Source organism: Frieseomelitta varia, unplaced genomic scaffold (assembly GCF_011392965.1).
Source record: "Frieseomelitta varia isolate USP_RPSP 00005682 unplaced genomic scaffold, Fvar_1.2 scaffold_455, whole genome shotgun sequence".
In the NCBI taxonomy this organism is placed as follows: Eukaryota; Metazoa; Arthropoda; class Insecta; order Hymenoptera; family Apidae; genus Frieseomelitta; species Frieseomelitta varia.
Window position 1 is genome coordinate 194338 of NW_025110207.1, and position 21232 is coordinate 215569.

Consider the following 21232-nt stretch of genomic DNA (forward strand, 5'->3'; position numbering starts at 1 on the left):
CAATAAAAGCTAATCCCCTTGGTATTCTTTCTTCTTGGTTTCTCTCTCTCTCTCTCTCTCTGTGCATGTTTTTCACCCTATATTTGATCCAAGCTTCCCTCGATGTTTCACAAACATTCGAAAAAATCATTTTTCATCGCGTGGAAAAAATAATCCTCATCCCTATCCGCGATTGAAATATCCACGAAGCGTGTTTGTTGAGTTGAAACCACGTCGTATCCACGTCCCCTCCCGCAATGCATACGAGAGTACGATAATTATACGTTTGCTCGCGGTTCTCTGATTTTCCGACTAGCAACAATCCATTTCGAGACATAACATTTGTCGTCAAGTGCGGTGTACACTGACTAAAAAGTACATCGACGACAAGGGAGAAACATCCCTCTGCTCTTCTCCCTGCTCTTGTTCCCGATTTATCGGCGCAAGCGCGTCGATCCAACTCGAAACTTTTCAATTCGATCTGAGTCATCAACGAAACTGGCCTCAGTGATTGCCTTGCTCCCGATGTTCGATGATGACCGGGAGAGAGCTCGCTGCCGCGGAGAAATCCCGCAATCCAAGTTACAAGGACGACCTGAGCTTCAACGTGAGGTTCAACCAGTGGACGTTGAAGACAATCGGCACATGGCCAAGATCGCTGAATCACACGTTCCTCGAGACGATCCAACACGTCACTCTGAACCTTCTCTGTTACGGCCTGCTCGCGTTCATCCTGATCCCCTGTAGCATGTTCATCGTCCTGGAGATCAAGGACTTTTACAATCAGCTGAAGCTCGGCAGCGCGCTCAGCTTCTTCATGATGGCGGTGATGAAGTACTGCGTCTTCATTGCCCGCGAGGCTGACATACGTAGATGCGTGAAGCTGATCGAGAACGACTGGAAGAACGTGAGATACGAGGAGGATCGTGAGATCATGTTGAAGAACGCGAGCTTCAGTCGCCGACTGATCGTCATCTGCGGCGCATTCATGTACGGAGGGGTGATTTTCTATTACATCGCCCTGCCGCTCACTCGGGCAAAGATCGTGGAAGAGGGCGGCAATTTGACCTACAGAAGGCTAGTCTACCCTTTCCCCAAGGTTCTCCTGGACGCTCGGCACAGTCCCATCAATGAAATTTTCTATACGATACAGCTGTTTTCTGGCTTCGTGGCTCATAATATCACGGTCGCTGCCTGCGGCTTGGCTGCCCTCCTCGCGATGCACGCCTGCGGTCAGTTACAGGTATTAATGTCTTGGCTGGAGAAATTGGTGAACGGAAGGGAGAACGACGACGAGAGTTTGGATCAGAGGTTGGCCAACATTGTGAACCAACACGTCCGGATAATCAAGTAAAGATACAATATACATTTTCTGATAATTATCATTACATGCGATGTACTTTTGTACTGTTATAATATTTTATGCTGTCATAACTGTGTATAATATGACTATATATAATAGATATGACTATATATAATATAGTCAAGCAAAGTTATGACACAATATACTTTTTTTGATAATTCGAGTGAAAATTATTTGTCAATCGTTTGATAAAATCTAAATATATATATAATATATGATATTACAATATATGCAATACAATATATTATACTATAATTATATTATATATTATATTGTATTGCAATACAATATATAATATACGTACATATATATTACACCATATATTATACATGATATGTAATATTATATACAGGATGTCAGCCATACGAAGCTAACTACGCAATTTTCTACTAAGCTATTCGCTACAGAGAAAAATGTTAGAAATAAATCTTACGTTGCAAGTTGAAATGTTATGAATTTCAAATAAATTATAAAAATATTATAAATGTAACATTATAATAATATTAATTATAATTATAATATCAAATATTTAATATTTCAAATAAAACAAGAGTTCCTTCCTAATGTTCTGAAAGTAATTTGTTAGAAAGCGTCCCTTACACGATTTTTCATATTATATGGGGAATAGTGGGCTCTTTCCGAAATACCTGATTTTCTAGAAAACCCGACAAGAAAAATGTCGTGCAACTATCGTTTAGAGAATAGAGAATAAATCAGTGTATTGACAATGATCCAAGGCCATCACAGATGCTCATCGAAGGTAAGCTTTGAGCGTCGTTAAATGACGTTGGAACACAGTCTGAATTCGTCTCGACAAGATTTGTAACCACTATAAGATATCCCCGTCGGAACAACGTTAGTTAATATTAAAACATTTAAAACATTTTGCTCTATAGCGAATAATTTGTGAGAAAATTGCATGGTTAGCTTCATATGGAGCACAATGTATATTATACATTTAAATTATTAACTATAATATTTAAAGGAATTACTGTATTTATTACAACCTTTTAGTTTCATAGCTCTCACAGAGAATCTGTTGCACGAGATATCACTGGTAGAGGTTGTGGGGTGTACGTTGAACATATGTTTCCTTGGATATTACTCGATGATGGTAGGAACGTTTCGACGAAGCAACATTGAAGTTTGAAAATCAAAGTCATCAGTTGTGCAATTTCTTCCATAGGAATGGGATCCTAAGCAACCTGTCAGCGGCGTGACGTACATAATATTGCTCATATCCGTCACGTTCAACATTTTCATATTCTGTTACATCGGCGATCTTTTAGCAGAGCAGGTAACCATCCCTCTTCGATTCAAAAATATTATTTGAAATAACTCTCTTTCGCGAATAGCACGTACATATAATTCACTGTAATGCAATAAATTCATTCAGTCGACTCTTGCTCGATCATTTGTATCTTTAATTTACAAAATATTTGTGAAAGATATCACGTAGAGTGTATATTTACCAGACGATCAAGGTCGGCGAGAAGTCTTACATGATCGATTGGCATCGAATCCCATGGAGGAAAAGTTTCGCCATACCTTTGGTGATCTCGATGTCCCGTTCAACCACCAAGCTCACTGCCGGCAACATCATCGAGCTTTCCATCAGTAGTTTCGGCGACGTGAGTGCTCCAATAATTATCCATACTGTAAACACCGTGTTATGTTTTTATTTATCAGCAAATTTTCGTCGAACAAATTTAGGTGATCAAATCTTCGGTCGCGTATCTGAACATGCTACGAACGTTCACGACATAGAGCTACGTACGTGACGTTTGAAACGATTGATCTAAACTGACACTGCGATTCTCACATTGAATATTAGAAAGAGCATAAATATACGAATATATCACACATGCGTAATATGTTGTAGATTAAAGGAAAGCTTCTATTTGTGCCTGACAATTAATAATATTATTTAACCTACGATGTTATCCTTTGAGAGTTATCAACTGAATGCATTCAGTGGAACTTTGGAATTGAAATGAACACTGCCTCTCTGACACTGCTAAAGTCAATCACTACCATGATCCTAATATCTTATGTATATAATTACTCGATAAGACGCGTAGAGTTCCTTTAATTTTCACCAATGCAAATACAGCTGAAAGTAAAATAAAATTTAAGTTACAATCTTCCTAAAAATAGAAACAATGCACGTTCTCTCCCCTAAGAAAATTAAAAAAAAAAAAAAAAAGATACATTTCATGTACAAGACGACTTTTAATAAAAACTTTCATCGGTGTTCAAGCTTGTGTCCTATTGTGTTTCTTACAATCAGAGTTTTTTTCTTTTTTTTATTAAGCTTTCAAATCTCAGATAAGATTTATTCCCTGTACAGTGAAGTAAATGTACTTAATCATTAATGCCTTAAATGCTAGTATATGAGTTATTCATACATTTATGTCACATGTTTTCAAAAACGATAGGATATACATGCACACGCTTCAATGTTAGGCTCAGCAAGCAGAACAGACACGATGGTTGGTAAAAACAATTTTAAGCAGTTAACTTACTCAGTTAACTGTGTATAATTTACGCGACACGTCACGTTTGATTCAAGTCGAACGCATAAACATTCGAAAATCATTTATCACGTCAGAAGGGAAAAATATCGTTCAATCGGCAACTGAAATATTCACGAAGCGTGTCTCAAGGCCTTTTTTCCCCCCCATGGTGTACACGAGAGCACGATAATCATACGTTCGTTTCCCCCGTTCCTTGAGTTTCTCCTTTCTGCCTTTGAAAAAAATCCATTTCCAAACATATCATTATCGTCAATCACATCGGTCATAGTTAGAAATACTTCGTCGCGTGGTGTTCCATCGAATCAAACCGACAAGGGCAACATCATTTTTCCGATTTAATGACGCACGCGCGTTCAGTTCAGCAGAACTTATCAAACCGCCCGACGAAGCTCATGGCAGCATCAGTGACTCACTCGATGCTCGACGATGAATACCAGCGAACACGACGAGAAACCGTGCAACGTGAATTACAGAAACGATCTGAGCTTCAACGTTCGACTGAACGTGTTGACACTGAGGCCGATCGGAAGCTGGCCAAGATCTGGCGATTACTCCTGGCTCGAAACGATCGAACACGCGTTTCTAAATGTTCTCGGTTGCGGTCTGCTCGCGTTCATTCTGATCCCTGGATTCATGTGCTTCGCCCTCGAGATCGCCGATTTCTACGACCAGATGAAGCTAGGCAGCGCGCTCAGTTTCTTCTTGATGGCGGTGATCAAGTACTGCGTGTTCGTGGTCCGCGAGGCTGACATACGTACGTGCGTAAACCTGATCGAGAACGACTGGAGGAACGTGAAACACCGCGAGGATCGTGAGATCATGTTGCGCAACGCGAGTTTCACTCGTCGATTGATCGCGATCTGCGGCGCATTCATGTACGGAGGGGTGGTCTTCTATTACATCGCCCTGCCGCTCACGCGACCGAAAGTCGTGGAAGAGGGTGGCAACCTAACGTACACGCGGCTGGTTTACCCTTTTCCTCGAATACTCGCCGACGCGCGCCGCAGCCCGCTCAATGAAATTATATACACGGTTCAGTTGCTGTCCGGATTTATCGCCCACAATATCACGGTCGCCGCTTGCGGCCTGGCCGCCCTCCTCGCGATACACGCCTGCGGCCAGCTACAGGTTTTAATGTCTTGGCTGGAGAAATTGGTGGACGGACGTGAGAACGATGTTGAGAGCCTGGACCAGAGGTTGGCCAACATTGTGAAGCAACACGTTCGGATCATCAAGTAAGATGAACATTTTGGTATTAAGAAATGATATTTAAAATTTCATCAACGCTATATCAATTATATCGGTAAAATCTCGAGCGAGTCAGAATTAAAATAAATTTTTTTTTAAAATAAATTTAAATCAATGAATAAATTATTTTAAAAAATTAATAAATAAAATAATATAAGAATTATTTATAATTATTTAAAAAATTACAAATGAAACAATATAGAATTATTTATAATTATTTAAATAATTACAAATAAAATAATGTAAGTAATAATGTTATTTATAATTATTTAAAAAATTATAAATAAAATAATGTAAGAAAATTGAATATTTTTGATAGAGAAGTTACAGATAAAATAATATAAGAAAATTGAATTTTTTTTAATAAAAAAATTATAAATAAAATAATATAAGAAAATTGGATAAATTTCAATGCCATTTTAAATAACGTGCATATATGTATGTGTGTATGTACGTCAACGTGTTGAAATTTAGTGGAAATATTTGAACGTTCACTACAAAAAGCTTTCATACTAAAAACAATGACTATGTTATTTAATCGTTAGACAAGAATTACGATTTGCTTCAGATTTCATCAATATAATCACGATGGTGAGAAATGAAAATTGAAATACAAGTATATTCTGTGTTAAGTTGTACACTAAATTTCAATATCATTTTCAATATCCTTACACGTCAATGTGTGGAAATTTAATTTACAATCTTCATCGGCACTTGCTGTAAAAAATTTTCACGTATGTTATTTTGTACAATTGAGAAAAATTTATTTTAATTCTGACTCGCTCGAGATTTTACCGATATAATTGATATAGCGTTGATGAAATTTTAAAACGTTTCATGTAACACATATAACATATTGTGATGTTCTGCAAATGTTCGAACATATATTATATTTATGAGCTGCGTATGTTTGAAGGTAATGGTGTATTTATCGTAATATTTCAGTTTCATATCTCTCACGGAGGATCTCCTGCACGAGATATCGTTGGTCGAAGTCGTAGGATGTACTATAAATATATGTTTCCTTGGGTACTATTCGATGATGGTATAATATTACGAAGAAACGCTCGGAAACAGCGAGTGAAAATTTTAATTTCACAATTTCTTCTCTAGGAATGGGACTCTAAGCATCCAGTTAGAAGTTTCACGTACATAATATTGTTCACGTCCGTCACGTTCAACATTTTCATATTCTGTTATATCGGCGAGCTTTTAGCAGAGCAGGTATTTAGTCATTCCTCAATCCACCTTTCATCAAATTTCAATGATGTTGTTGAATACGTCATATATCATTGTGTTACTAAACATGTAAAATGTGTAAAAAGCATACACATACATACGAATATGTACGAAAGTTGTGCACAAAATACACAGACGACAATACAAAAATACAAATATGACGAAACAATAGGCAAATATACAGGAAAAATGACATAACAAACGTTAAATTTTGAGCAACTTGTACCTATTGCTGTCTATTCTGTGCTACGATTGCAACATTATCAATTGATCCTATTATTTGATGTTAATATCGGGAAAAAATACCGAAATATAGAAATCATATCATTGTATATTAATAGAAATCACATTATTAGAAATTATATTATTTATATTATTATCTACTATATTATTATATATTATTATATATTTATATCATTATCTATTATATTAATAGAAATCACATTATAGTAATCAAATTATATACTATATTAATATATACTATAGTATTAATATATACTATATTAGGATTATTGATTTTTCGTAACAATTTGATAATTCTGTTCATCCACGATCGCAGCCAACATAGTGAAATATTAATACAAAATCAATTGACATACACTTGCATATGCCTTTCATCAAAAATATGCAAAACATGTCACGTGCATAATATAAAAATATGCATTAAACATCCGCGCATATTGCCTCTGACCTGTCAACAATTTAAATTTAGTCAAGTGACATTTATTTTTATTAGACAGTAAAAGTCGGTCAAAAGTCATACATGATCGATTGGTATCGAATGCCCTGGAAGAAGAACCTCGTCGTTCCTTTGATGATATCGATGTCTCGTTCAACTACCAAGATCACTGCTGGCAATATCATCGAACTTTCCATCAGCAGTTTCAGCAATGTAAGTGTCCCACGAACATCTGCAACATTTAGTTTTGCTGTGATCACCACTTATAAATTTTCATGAAACATTGCAGGTCATCAAGACGTCGTTCGCATACTTGAACATGCTGCGAACACTCACGATGTAAGGATTTTCTTTCAGAATGACTTCGACAATTGACCGATATCGCGATTTTCGCACGGAAAAGTCAGAAAGAGCATGGAGACACAAATATATCACATGGAGATGTATCTGCCTTTTGTTATTAACAATACCATTCGATCCATGATGATTGTCGATATGTTTTTTTTTTCTTTTAATTAAAACAGAGAAATGTTTACATTGTAACACGAGAACGTCAGTTTGTCGAAAGTTCTGAAAATCTGTGAAATTCATCTTCTCGAAAAACAGAGAGACGATTGTCGTTCTCTATTGAAAACGAGCATCAGGTGAATATATATTTAATAGTACCGTTGGATCGGAATGATATCGTCTCTTGATCAACTATACATAATATCAGAAATCAATCGTTACATTATAATTTATCAATATATTGGTTATTACATACAGTCGATCGATGAGACTTGGCTGATAAGATGCGTGCTGTTTCTCTGAAATTTCGCCGTGCTGTCGCGAGACTCTCAAAATCGTCGAAAGACAAAGATAGTATTTTATAAAGTGTTTTATTAAAACTATTCTGTTAGTACTCAGGCATGTATTCTATCCTTTTCCACCAAAGGACCAAGTAAACCGCTTAGACACTATAAAATCATTAGAATTACAGAATATTCCTTAACCCTATAAGTTCATGTAAATCCTATACATTCCACGTTCGTATCCCGCTATAGTACGCTTTACCCGTACGTGTCCCCCATGGAACATGGTAATCATATATTCATTCCTCCCCTCCCCCTCGCCTGTTCTTTGATTCTCTTCTTCGACTTTGAAAAAAATTCACTTCGAAACTTATAATTATGGTCAACCGTGTAGGAACGACCACAATTAAAATTACATCAAACAATGGCAGAGAAAAATCCCCTTCTCAGAATGGCAACAAAGAGAATTTAACCGCGCAAGCGCGCAACAGTCATCAAACGACCGGTGGTCGATGAGACTCGTAGCGTCAGTGATTGCCTGACACTTGGTATCCGACGATGAACACGGGAAAACTCGAGGTTTACCAGAACGCGAGCTACAAGGACGACTTGAGCTTCAACGTTCGACTGAACATGCTGACGCTGAAGATAATCGGAAGCTGGCCGAGATCTGTGGATCGTGCCTGGCACGAAACGATCGAGCACGTGTTCCTGAATCTTCTCGGCCACGGTCTGCTCGCGTTCATCCTTGTCCCGGGGATCGTGTGCCTCACCATCGAGATCTCCGACATTTACGACAAAATGGAGGTCGCCGCCGCGCTCAGCTTCTTCGTGATGGCCGTGATGAAGTATTTCATTTTCATGGTACGCGAGGCTGGCATACGTAAATGCGTGGACCTGATCGAGAACGACTGGAGGAACGTGAAACACGGCGAGGATCGAGAGATCATGCTCGACAACGCGTGCTTCAATCGCCGGCTCACCATAATCTGCGGCTTCTTCATGTACGGAGGGGTGGTTTTCTATTACATCGTTCTGCCGCTCACGCGACCGAAGATCGTTGAAGAGGGTGGCAACCTGACGTACACGCGGCTGGTTTACCCTTTCCCACCGATGATCGCCGACGCGCGTCGCAGGCCAGTCAATGAAATTTGCTACGCGATGCAGATACTGTCTGGCTTCGTTTGTCACAATGTCACGGTCGCCGCTTGCGGCTTGGTCGCCCTTCTCGCCATGCACGCCTGCGGCCAGTTACAGGTTTTAATGGCTTGGCTGGAGAAGCTGGTGGATGGACGGGAGAACGACGTTGAGACTCTTCGTCAAAGGTTGGCCAACGTCGTGGAGCAACACGTTCGGATAATCAAGTAAGATGAACATTTTTCCGTTTGTTAACAGGGGATGAAAATTGTGAATGAAATTTCAAGATAGGAACGTAGTTATGCGAGGAAATGTTGGAGATACATTGTTACGGAGGTATTCGAACTCTCTTGCCACGTGAAATCTTTAAAATTTCCGACGATGAAAATTTGCCAAACGTAATGTCTAATCGCTAGACTGTAGATTATTGTTATTGAATTATTATTTGAATTATTATTTGAATTATTTATGTTTATACTTGAATTATTATTTATCATTTATATTATAGTTATATTTTAATTTATATTATATTTATATTTGAACTATTATTTATTATATTTAATTTAATTACATTATTATATTTATATTTGAATTATTATTTATTATTTACATTATTATAGTTATATTTCAATTGTTATTTATATTATATTTATATTTGAAGTATTATGAATTTATGGACAATTCGAAGATGAAAGAAGAAAATGTACTCCATTCATTATTTTCACAAAAGTACGAGTTTGCAGAAATTTCTGATTCACAAGTCGCTGCTAATGAAATTTCAGAAATGCTCGTTCATCGGCATAAATTACGCATTAACGTAAAAAGCTTCTGCAAACGTTCGAATACTTTCGTCTACGCATTCGCGTGAATTTTATTTATTATAAGGAGATGGTGTATTTGTCGTAATATTTCAGCTTCATATCTCTCACAGAGGATGTCCTGCAAGAGATATCGTTGGTAGAAGTCGTAGGATGCACTATAAATATATGTTTCCTTGGATATTATTCGATGACGGTATAATTTCACGAAGAAACATCCGGGTACTGCGAATCGGAATTTTAATTAGCAGTTTCTCCTCTAGGAATGGGACTCGAAGCATCCTCTTAAGGGTTTCGCGTACGTAATACTGCTCACGTCCGTCACGTTCAACATTTTTATATTCTGTTACATCGGGGAGCTCTTAGCAGAGGAGGTACTTGCATGGTGTTTGCAAACAGATTTCAATAATAATATCGTAATTATAAAAATTGTGGCTGTAAGAAAGGTATAAAATGCGACGAAATATTTTATTAGACGGTAAAAGTCAGTGAAAAATCTTACATGATCGATTGGTATCGAATGCCCTGGCAGGAGAGCCCCGGCATAGCTTTGATGATTTCGATGTCTCGCTCGACCAACAAGATCACTGCTGGCAAAATTATCGAACTTTCCATCAGTAGTTTCGGCAGTGTAAGCGTCTCAACGATTAACATCTGCAACATTTAGTTTTGCTGTAATTATCAACTCCTCCAGTAAAATTTCATTCAACATTGTAGGTCATCAAGACGTCGTTCGCATACTTGAACATACTGCGAACACTCACGATGTAGGGATTCTCTTTCAGAGCGACATCGCCTGTGAACAAATTGACGTTAGGGTGAACATTGTAGATATATATATATAGATATGTAGATATATCTGTTTTTTACAGAAAAGGAAAAAAGGGAATAATATTCATTTAGCGAAACTCTAACACTTTCTATGTTGATATTTTTGTTTTATAAAAGAAAATTAATTTATTACGTTATACTTTGAATAGTTGAAAAGTATTCTTCTAAATAGTTCTTGCTACTTTATAATAGTCAAGAAAATTTGAAGAATTATTCAATCGTGCAAAGTATTACGTTACAAGTATTTTAATTATACGTTCAATTGTATAATTATAATATAACGTATAATTTATAATCACAAATATGGTATAATTATCAATGCTTTTATCAAAGTAAGTATCAAACGATAATTATTTGCATCTGATTAAATTATGAATCACGCAGCATATCTGCGTCATGGTTCAGTAAAATGTTTCACATTATACCGTGAATCGTTACAATTTTTTTTATAAATTAATTACGATACGTTACAATTTTATATAAATTAATTAATTTTATATAAAATTTTATATAAATTAATGTTCAATACATTAATTAATATTATATAAAATTTTATATAAAATTAATGTTCAATCTCAATTTTCTTGAAAAACATGCGACGCAGAAAAGAGAAAACTGATCATCTATAAACTGATTTCCTAAGACCGTGCATCGACATTAATAACGTTTCGCTGACGTGTCGAAGGAATCAGTTTATCGATGTTCCACTGTCAACATTCTCTCCTCATTCATAATATATAAAACAAAACTCCCCAGAAGGGTGAAAGTAAACGCAGAGGATAACTCTCGTTCACCCTTCTCGGTTAAAATTAGAAAATCAGGCGCAAGCGCGCCGTTTGCTTTCCCGTTGTACCGTCATCCGACCAATTTAGTTTCAGACGAGCGTTCAACCATCAAGCATGCAAAAGTCAGACACGAGTATCGATAAATCCCGCGCAACAGACTACGAGAAACACGTGAATCTAAGTATCCAGTGGAATCGTTGGCTATTGAAACCCATGGGCCTCTGGCCGTGTTCAAGTCCCGTTTCAAGATTCAAACGATACCTACACCGGCTCATAAACATCGTCTGTTACAGTCTGATCAGTTTCCTCTTTATACCGTGCAGCTTGTTCGTCGTATTCGAAATCGAGGATAGCTACGGCAAACTGAAGCAATTCGGGCCGCTGATATTCTGCGTGATGGCGTTCGTGAAATACTACTCCCTGATCGTCCACAAGGCTGACATCAACGAATGCGTGGAACGAATCAAATGGGACTGGAAGAACACGACGAACGACAGAGATCGCGAGATCATGATAACGAACGCGAATTTCGGACGAAAATTGGTGATGGTCTGCACGTTCTTCATGTACAGCGGCTTCGCGTTTTATTACATCGCCATACCTATCAGCGTGGGCAAAGTAGCCACGGAGAATGAGAATGTCAGCTTCATTCCATTGGTGTTCCCTTTCTCGAGATACGTCGCCGACACGCGACACAGTCCAGGGAACGAGATCGTCTTTTCGATTCAATTGGTGGCTGGCTGCCTGATGCATGGCATAACGTCGGCCGCTTGCAGTTTAGCAGCTGCTTTCGCCGTTCACACTTGCGGGCAAATGCAGGTGATGATGAACTGGCTGAAGCATCTGATTGACGGCCGATCGGACATGAGCGAACGTTTGGACGACAGAATCGCTGATATCGTGAGACAGCATGTCCGAATCCTGAAGTGTGTACGAAACGAACGTTTGTTACACGCTCTTGTGGCGATCATTTATTTTCTGATTTATATTTGCTTTGTACGGGAAAAATTAATTTCTTTTATTACGAATATTTACTTCGGCCACGACAGTACACAGGACGAACGATTATTGATGATTTCAGATTTCTCACGCTTACAGAGAGGACGATGCAACAAGTCTCTTTCGCTGAGTTTCTAGGATGCACTCTAGATATATGTCTCGTTGGGTATTACGTAATTATGGTAGAACGAATTTGCTTTAACATCTTGGACTAGTAATTACTAGTATATTATTTAGTAATTAAATTAAAACATATTCATTTTATATATTAGTTACATTATAATTTTTATAATTATAGTTTTATAGTTACTAGTAATTACTAGTATATTATTAGTATATTATTTATTATATTACTAATATATTATTTAGTAATTAAAATACATTTATTTTATATATTAGTTACATTATAATTTTTATAATTATGGTTTTATAGTTACTAGTAATTACTAGTATATTATTTAGTAATTAAGACATATTTATTTTATATATTAGTTACATTTAAATTTTTAGTATATATTAGTATACATTTTTTATCTTCAATATTATTATTTTAGTATTTATTAATTAGTATGTGTGTTATTTTTAGTTTTGTAATTAATAGTATAGTACAGATTTTAGATTAATTTAGTACTCTAAATAATCTCGATGATGATCTCAGATGATCTGAAACTACACAAATTCTCGTTTGACATTTATAGGAATTGAAATCGAACGACGTTACGAGCGCCGTAACATACATGATTTTACTTGTATCACTTACATTTAATATTTTCATATTTTGTTACATAGGTGAAATGGTTGCTGACGAGGTGAGTTGCATCAAATTAATTTTCTACTTGTCGCGATGCTTGAATGGAAAACATTTTAACGAGAAATAAAAAATGATACGACAGTGTAGGAAAATCGGCGAAATGTCGTATATGATCGAGTGGTACCGATTGCCAGGGAACAAGAAGCTATGTTGCGTTCTAATCATCGCTATGTCGAATTGTTCAATAAAATTAACAGCTGGGAACATCGTAGACCTGACGATCAGCACTTTTACCGACGTAAGTATCAAATTGCAATCGTCAGTTCTTTTACATTTAACAACTGAACGAGGTATTTTTGAACGAACAGGTTGTCAAGACGGCAGTCACATTTTTAAACGTACTACGTAAAACAACTTGAACTTTAATGTGAAGATTTTTTTATAATCGTTGATGTATACTACTTTTATATCTCATGTTTCATGGTGTTTTTTACATGTTAAACATTACTTGTCTTGAATAGTGACAATGTCTGTGCTGTTTAAACTGGGAGTGAAAATGTATGTTTTACAAAGGTGTTGAAAAATAAAAAAAAAATATTATGAACTGAAAAGCTTTTAGACTATACGTTACATCCTGTGAAATTGTTTCAATCCAGTTTCGGGTTAAAATACATATTCTCTCATCTTGCATTTCTTTAAGAACAAACTGGAAATCTAAGTATCCTATAATCAACATATTTTACATATGATTTTACATATTATTTGAAATATTTACGCGTATATGTAAAGTTTCGTCGAATCCGGTTTTTCAATTTTTTTTGAACGTAAAAAATTACAAAAATTTACCAGTCTTCACTTTCATCTTTTAATTTTTATTTCCATTCCGACAATTCTGCGATTAAACCATAACGCATAAAGGAAAAAGCTCGCGTTACCGCGAAGAATCAGAAATTCTGTACTACTAACATTAAAAAAAAAATCAATCTATCGATGTTTCCATACGAATGTCCTGCCACATTCATAATATATAACGAGAAAAGTACAAACGAGAAAGGGTTTGTTTCGTAGAGGGTAATAATAACGTTTATTCCACCCTTTCAAAAAAAAAAAATCAAATCGCCTGTCAATTAAATCTACCGACCGACCTAAATTACAAGAATATAAACTTGATGAAGCTGTTGAATTTTAAAACAAATTGGTCTAGCCGATTTTCAAAACGTTTTCACGAGAGAAAAATATGTTCATTTGCCAATAAATATCATTCATTGCTATTTGATGATTAATTCAAAGTTTTCATGTAACTTTCGAACGTATTCGGTTCGTTGAGCGTCTGCGTAATGACTTTTTTTTACAATATTGACTTTTGATCATTCGCGAGTGTGTTAGAATAGGATTGAAAAGATATTACTCTAAAGACTAAGATATGATAACAACGAGTGCAAATTTTAAAATGAAAGTAGTACTCTCATCTGCATGTACAGTGGCGTTGTCTTGAGCATTGGAAAAATGCCAATGTTATCACCAATTTCATGAAGTTTACTTCTTTGAAATTTATTAACGATGCTCGTTGAAGTCCAGTGAATGAAATGAACATATATTTTCCACTTGATTTGTGTCCGACTCCCTGATAAATAATATCAGTGCAATAGATTGACTGCTATAATCATATTTACTATAGATACTTACAGCCAATATAGATGCGTTGATGATTTTGATGTCTCGTTCGATTGTCAAAATCACTGCTAGCAATATCATCGAATAATGTTGATAAAATGAGTATCTCGCGAACATCTGCAAATATTTAATTTTTCTATAGTTATCAATTTAGTTTGCAAATTTTTATGAAACATCGTAGATATACTACATGCAGGTACATCTAATGCGCCATACAAAAAAAAAAAAAAGGAAACAAATATAAATAAATAAAAATAAAGTACAAGAAAGAAATGATACTCGTTCGATCAATCTCTGTCACTTCCTGTTCACATTTCATTTTACTTTAAAGGAAAGAAATTTCTAAGGAAAATTCACGCGACTCTACGATAACACGCAACCGAGAAAACAAGTTATCTAACCGTACAGCACTATTAGTGATATTTTGCTGACGTGTCGGAGGAATCTATCGATTTCCCACTGTCAACATTCTCTCCTCATTCATAATGTATGTAAACCAAACTCCCTAGAAGGGTAAAAGTGAACGCAAACAATAAAACTTTCGTCCTCCCGTTTCAATTGAAACAAGAAAATCGGACTCGAGCTTTCCATTCTCCCTTTAAACTATCATCGGATCACCGCTTACTCTTGGACGAGCATTCAAACAGCAAGCATGCAAACGTCAGAGACAGATATGAAATCGTCCCGGTTAATAGACTACAACTACGAGGAATACGTGAATTTGAGTATCCAGTGGAGTCGTTGGCTATTGAAACCCATGGGCCTCTGGCCGTATTCAAGTCCAATTTCAAGATTCAAACGATACATACACCGGCTCATAAACATCGTCTGTTACAGTCTGATCAGTTTCCTCTTTATACCGAGCAGTTTGTTCGTCGTATTCGAAATGGAGGATACCTACGGTAAACTGAAACAATCCGGGCCGTTGATTTTCTGCGCGACGGGTTTCGTGAAATATTACTCCCTGATCAACCACAAGGCTGACATCAGCGAATGCGTGGAACGAATCAAATGGGACTGGAAGAACACGACGAACGACAGTGATCGCGAGATCATGATAACGAACGCGAATTTCGGACGAAAATTGGTGATCGTCTCCATGTTCTTCATGTACAGCGGCTTCGTCTTTTACAGCATTGTCATACCATTTAGCATGGGCCGAGTAACAGCGGAGGATGCGAATATCACTTTCATCCCACTGATATTTCCTTTCACGAGCTACTTCGCTGACGCGCGTTACAGTCCTCTGAACGAGATCGTTTTCTCTGTTCAAGTGTTGGGTGTCTATCTGATACACAGTCTAGCGCCGGCGGCTTGCAGTTTAGCAGCTGTCCTCGCGGTTCACACTTGCGGCCAAATGCAGGTGCTGATGAACTGTTTGAAGCATCTGATTGACGGCCGATCGGACATGAGCGAACGTTTGGACGGCAGAGTCGCTGACATCGTGCGCCAACATGTTCGTGTCCTGAAGTATGTACCTGTTTGTCGTTTCACCACGGCGTTTTCGTTTACTCGCTGTTATTTCGTACCAGAGGAATTTAATTCCTTTCGCGCTTCCCTGCCGACGACGATGACGACGTGCATCACGATTATGGGTGATTTCAGATTTCTGACGCTGACAAAGAAAACACTGCAACAAATTTCATTCGCCGAGTTTCTGGGATGCACGCTAGATATATGTCTCCTTGGATATTACATAATCATGGTACATACAGTGTTTTGCGTTTCTTCTCCAAGTCTGATCTCGATGATGCCAGATTTTAAATCTGAATTTATAGGAATTGAAGTCGAATGACGTGACGAACGCCGTGACCTATATGATTTTCCTTGTGTCGTTCACGTTCAATATTTTCATATTTTGTTACATAGGCGAAATAGTGGCTGAAGAGGTGAGTTGCTTTAGATTTTTCTATCGATCAAGTGACGACGCGCGAACCTTTGTGTCTGGATGAAAAATACTTTTAACGATTAAAAATGACGCCATAGTGTAGGAGAGTGGGTGAAATTTCATACATGATCGAGTGGTACCAACTGCAAGGAAACAAGAAGCTGTGCTGCGTCTTAATCATCGCAATGTCGAACAGTTCGACGAAATTAACAGCTGGAAATATCGTGGAACTGTCTATAAGCACTTTTTCTAGCGTAAGTGACAGATCATTATCAGTATATACTTACATCTTTGTGTACGAAGAGATGTAGATGCATTTTCTACAAACAGGTGATGAGAACATCGGCTGCTTTTTTTAACGTACTGCGTAAGTTGACTTGAACGTTCTTTGAATTGCAATTTGGTGTTGGAATTTATTATAACGTGTGATATTTTCTATGTTGCTTTCAAAAATAATAATGTTCTTTGTTGTTAAAACTGAGTGTTGTGTGTTGTGCGTGTTGTCAAATTAAAACCTATGCGAAGCAAGTGAACTGACTTACGAATAACATTGTCTAAATCTTTTCGTAATTCCATATTTTTATTTAAGAAGTGAAATGATAGTACGTAATAATTGTGCACTGCAGCTGGAGAACGCGATAGTCACATTTTTCAAGTTTCACAACAGAAATGCAGTGTCGATTAATTCCATGTCATCAAAGTTGTTTTTTATCTGACTTTTCCACTCTTTCCGTAACTTAACTTTTTACTTTCATTATCATATATATCTTTATTATTCTTTCTCATTCTTACGACAAAATACTTTTATTTGATCACAGTGTCACATTATAATGAAAAGAGTCACTAAAATTGTACATGATCACACTTTTTCCCTGTCTTCGTGTAATTCCCAGAAATATCTTTATTTACTGACGACTGCTGACGTTAAAAAAAAAGAATCAATCTACCGCTGTCTATACACGACTCTCCCGCTGGTCACAGTCATAATGCACAACAAGAGAAGAACTACAGACGGGAAAGTGTTTATTCCGTAGGGGATAATAACTTTTATTCTACCCTTTCATTCGCAATCGCTCTACCCTTCCATAGAACACGCATTGAGTCAATATTGAAGGAGCTTTTAAGCGAGAAAAATCATATCATCTGTCAAAATCGATTAAAATTACAATAAGGACATCAACTTATGCGTCACCGATTTCACCGATAAAATAAATATCTTCATCTGCTAGCAATCATTATTATCTGATCATTAACTGGAAATTTGTAACTCTCGAAATGGAAGACTTCTGTAGTTTACAACAGTTTACAACAGAACTGAAATATACTGTCTGTCGAGTTTCTGTGTATTTAAAGTGTCATTTCTTGATCCTCGTCCAACGTGTTATTCGCCAGTGTGTGAAACGTATAGAATGGGATTGGATAAATTAGAGAAATCATTATGACGAACGTGAATTTTGGAAGGAAACTGATACTTATTCGAACCTTTTTCATATAGTGATTTTTACCTTTTTGTGAAAATACCAACAGTATCTTCATTTTGAATACTCGCTGCAATCCTAAAATGAAACAACATTTTCCATTTAATGCATAATGTAATAACCTGCGACTTATAATTTCGCTGTTTTGCATATTTAGATATTTACAGGAAATATGTATATTTCGATGTCCCTTTCGATTACAGATGTCATTTCTGGCAAAGTCATCAAACGTTTAGTAGTGTTGGTAATGTAACATCACATCTACAATATTTAATCTTTTGCTATAATTATCGATTTCTCTTGCAAATTTTCATGCAACATTGTAGGTCACCAATATGCTACGAACACTCTCAACATTTTTTTTTCGGAATGAAGGATTTTTTTCAGAATGACGTTGGTGATATTATGACTGAAGATGTATTGCATACAGATATGTATGATACAGAAAAAGAGATGAATAACATGCATTTATCCGACCTCTAAACTTTTATACTGATATTTCTAGACAAAAGAAGTTTCTAAGGAAAATGATAAAATTATACAATACAGTTTAATATATTGGAATTAAGTAGCCAAAAGAAGTGCCATTTTCTCCCATTTTAAAACAGAGGAAAACTTAGAGAACTACTCCGTCACACGAAGAGCTGCATTATTTTAATTCAAAGGTTAGTCAAACGTTCTATAAAGTCAATCAAATTTATAATTAGAAATATAGTATATACCAAATAATAATTACTTTAGTCTCATGACTAAATGATGAATAACACTGACGATAGAAATATTACACTCATAACTGCATCGTTCAGATGTTCGTGCGAAACTTATTTCACACTATCAATATCGCTGATACCGTCGCTTTCTTGAAAACTATGCAACGCGGAAAGAAAAAGAAAAAGACGCAAGAAAATCAATCATCTGATGATAAACTGATTCCTTAAAACCGTACCCTCGTCATTAATGACGTTTCACTGACATGTCGAAGGAATCAATTTATCGACGTTCCACCGCCAACTTTCCTCCTCCATTCATAATGAAACACAAACTTCCTCGAAGGGTGCAAAGTAAACGCAGAGAATAACTTTCGTTCTCCCTTCTCGATTGCGAAATGAGAAAATCGGGCGACGCAAGCGCGTCGTTTAGTTTACCTTCGAACCGTCGTCGGACGATTTAGTGTTGGAACGAGCATTCAAGCATCAAACATGCAAAACTCAAAGCTGAACGTCGAAACGTCTCGTCCAACAGACAACAAGCACGAGGAACACGTGAATCTGAGTATCCAATGGAACCATTGGTTTCTAAGGCCCATCGGCCTCTGGCCGTATTCAAGTTCAAGGTTCGAACAGTACCTCTACTGGCTCATAAATGTCATCTGTTACAGTCTTCTCAGTTTTCGCTTGATATCCTGCATTTTGTTCATGTACTACGAGGTGAGAGATACGTACATCATACTGAAACAATCCGGCCCGTTGATTTTCTGCGTGATGGGCATCATGAAATACTGCACGTTGATCGATCACAAGGCCGACATCAACGAGTGCGTGGAACAAATCAAATTGGACTGGAGAAACACGACGAACGACAAGGATCGCGAGATCATGATAGCGAACGCGAATTTCGGACGAAAACTGGCGATCCTCTGTACCTTCTTCACGTACAGCGGCTTCATATTTTACAATATCGTTATACCTATCAGCCGGGGCAAAGTAACGGCCAAAGATACGAATATCACCTTCATACCGCTGGTGTTCCCTGTATCGAAATACGCTGATGCACTCCGCAGCCCCATGAACGAGATCATTTTCTCACTCCAAGTGATGGGTAGCTCCCTGAGCTATAGCGTAGCGTCGGCGGCTTGCAGTTTAGCGGCTGTCCTCGCGGTTCACACTTGCGGTCAAATGCAGGTGGTGATGAACTGGCTGAATCATCTGATCGACGGCCGATCGGACATGAGCAAACGCGTGGACGGCAGAGTCGGCAACATCGTCAGACAACATGTTCGAATCCTGAAGTGTGTAATTGTTTGTTACTTTTTCCTCTTGTTACCCGATAACGATAACTTAATTTCCCGCGCTTTCATCGGCGGTAACGATTGTCCGGTGATTTCAGATTTTTGACGCTTACAGAAAAAACGCTGCAACAGATTTCTTTCATCGAGTTCCTGGGATGCACGTTGATCATATGTCTGATCGGATATTACCTGATCGTGGTACAGTGTTTCATGAGCTTGCTTTACCTGATCGTGATGTTAACGTTTAATCACGATGATCCATGATTTCCAAACAGAGTACAGAATTTTCGTTTGACATTGTAGGAATTAACGTCGAATGATGTCACGAGCGTCGTTACTTACGTGATTTTATTTATATCATTTACATTCAATATTTTCATATATTGTTATATAGGCGAGATTGTTGCTGAAGAGGTGAGATACATTTTTGATCAATTTTCTGTTAATCACACGATGATGCAAAAGTTTCTGTGGTCGGGTGATGAATGTTGTAACAACAGATGGTACGATAGTGTAGGAAAATCGGCGAAATCTCGTACATGATCGAGTGGTATCGATTGTCAGGAAACAAGAAATTGTGTTGCATTTTGATCATCGCCATGTCGAATTGCTCAGTACAATTAACAGCTGGAAACATCGTGAAACTGTCTATAAGCACTTTTTCAGAAGTGAGTACTATCATCGTCATACTTACATCGTCATGAACGTTATATCGTTATATATTTTGTACCAACAGGTGGTCAAAACGTCGTTTGCTTTCTTGAATGTACTACGTACGGTGACATACAATTAAACTTTATTTTTATTGTAATCTGATGTAGAATTTGTTATAACAATTAATGTTACTATCTTTGTTCCACTGTTAAAAATAATAATTCCCTTTTTTGTTAAATTTGAGTATCGTGTGCCTTCGTTAAAACCTACGGGAACCAAATGACTTAACAACACTGTCCACAAATCTTTTTCATAATTTCATCTTTTTGTGTAATTATGAAAGAAAAAATTCGTGCGTAACAAACGAAGACTG

General features: G+C 37.0%; 4 protein-coding genes across 7 annotated transcripts; all 4 read left to right on the forward strand.

Annotated features, from left to right (window-relative positions):
- The first annotated feature begins 508 nt into the window (after positions 1 to 508).
- On the forward strand, positions 509 to 7492 carry LOC122532417. Its single transcript, XM_043661182.1, has 5 exons — positions 509 to 1329; positions 2357 to 2456; positions 2529 to 2639; positions 2818 to 2973; positions 7335 to 7492. The coding sequence occupies exons 1-5, from the start codon at positions 512 to 514 to the stop codon at positions 7386 to 7388; spliced, it is 1239 nt and encodes a 412-aa protein (XP_043517117.1). The 5' UTR covers positions 509 to 511; the 3' UTR covers positions 7389 to 7492.
- Positions 7493 to 8381: 889 nt separating this feature from the next.
- Positions 8382 to 13718, forward strand: LOC122532477. Its single transcript, XM_043661269.1, has 11 exons — positions 8382 to 9200; positions 9888 to 9987; positions 10055 to 10165; positions 10267 to 10422; positions 10509 to 10558; positions 11382 to 11388; positions 11495 to 12333; positions 12489 to 12588; positions 13105 to 13215; positions 13300 to 13455; positions 13526 to 13718. Exons 1-11 carry the CDS (start codon positions 8395 to 8397, stop codon positions 13574 to 13576), a joined length of 2487 nt encoding a protein of 828 aa, XP_043517204.1. The 5' UTR covers positions 8382 to 8394; the 3' UTR covers positions 13577 to 13718.
- Positions 13719 to 15434: 1716 nt separating this feature from the next.
- Positions 15435 to 17152, forward strand: LOC122532414 (odorant receptor 4-like). Of its 4 annotated transcripts, XM_043661177.1 has the most exons (5): positions 15435 to 16301; positions 16437 to 16536; positions 16610 to 16720; positions 16818 to 16973; positions 17050 to 17152. In XM_043661177.1, the coding sequence occupies exons 1-5, from the start codon at positions 15484 to 15486 to the stop codon at positions 17098 to 17100; spliced, it is 1236 nt and encodes a 411-aa protein (XP_043517112.1). In that variant the 5' UTR covers positions 15435 to 15483; the 3' UTR covers positions 17101 to 17152. The 4 variants fall into 4 exon arrangements, with proteins under 4 accessions (XP_043517112.1, XP_043517110.1, XP_043517111.1 ...); XM_043661175.1 differs by having other exon boundaries at positions 15435 to 16536; XM_043661176.1 differs by having other exon boundaries at positions 16818 to 17128.
- Positions 17153 to 19132: 1980 nt separating this feature from the next.
- On the forward strand, positions 19133 to 21047 carry LOC122532420 (odorant receptor 85b-like). Its single transcript, XM_043661187.1, has 5 exons — positions 19133 to 20205; positions 20304 to 20403; positions 20509 to 20619; positions 20718 to 20873; positions 20942 to 21047. The coding sequence occupies exons 1-5, from the start codon at positions 19397 to 19399 to the stop codon at positions 20996 to 20998; spliced, it is 1233 nt and encodes a 410-aa protein (XP_043517122.1). The 5' UTR covers positions 19133 to 19396; the 3' UTR covers positions 20999 to 21047.
- Positions 21048 to 21232: the final 185 nt, after the last annotated feature.

Excerpts from the sequence above, each read along its gene's own strand:
- LOC122532414 (XM_043661174.1), top strand. The coding sequence starts at position 15,484 with ATGCAAACGTCAGAGACAGATATGAAATCGTCCCGGTTAATAGACTAC. Across the intron at positions 16,537-16,609 it reads TTGGATATTACATAATCATG|GAATTGAAGTCGAATGACGT; the intron begins GTACATACAGTG and ends CTGAATTTATAG. Across the intron at positions 16,721-16,817 it reads GCGAAATAGTGGCTGAAGAG|TGTAGGAGAGTGGGTGAAAT; the intron begins GTGAGTTGCTTT and ends ATGACGCCATAG.
- LOC122532417 (XM_043661182.1), top strand. The coding sequence starts at position 512 with ATGATGACCGGGAGAGAGCTCGCTGCCGCGGAGAAATCCCGCAATCCA. Across the intron at positions 2,640-2,817 it reads GCGATCTTTTAGCAGAGCAG|ACGATCAAGGTCGGCGAGAA; the intron begins GTAACCATCCCT and ends TATATTTACCAG. Across the intron at positions 2,974-7,334 it reads CCATCAGTAGTTTCGGCGAC|GTCATCAAGACGTCGTTCGC; the intron begins GTGAGTGCTCCA and ends GAAACATTGCAG.
- LOC122532420 (XM_043661187.1), top strand. The coding sequence starts at position 19,397 with ATGCAAAACTCAAAGCTGAACGTCGAAACGTCTCGTCCAACAGACAAC. Across the intron at positions 20,206-20,303 it reads CAACATGTTCGAATCCTGAA|ATTTTTGACGCTTACAGAAA; the intron begins GTGTGTAATTGT and ends CGGTGATTTCAG. Across the intron at positions 20,404-20,508 it reads TCGGATATTACCTGATCGTG|GAATTAACGTCGAATGATGT; the intron begins GTACAGTGTTTC and ends TTGACATTGTAG.
- LOC122532477 (XM_043661269.1), top strand. The coding sequence starts at position 8,395 with ATGAACACGGGAAAACTCGAGGTTTACCAGAACGCGAGCTACAAGGAC. Across the intron at positions 9,201-9,887 it reads CAACACGTTCGGATAATCAA|CTTCATATCTCTCACAGAGG; the intron begins GTAAGATGAACA and ends GTAATATTTCAG. Across the intron at positions 13,456-13,525 it reads CGATCAGCACTTTTACCGAC|GTTGTCAAGACGGCAGTCAC; the intron begins GTAAGTATCAAA and ends TTGAACGAACAG.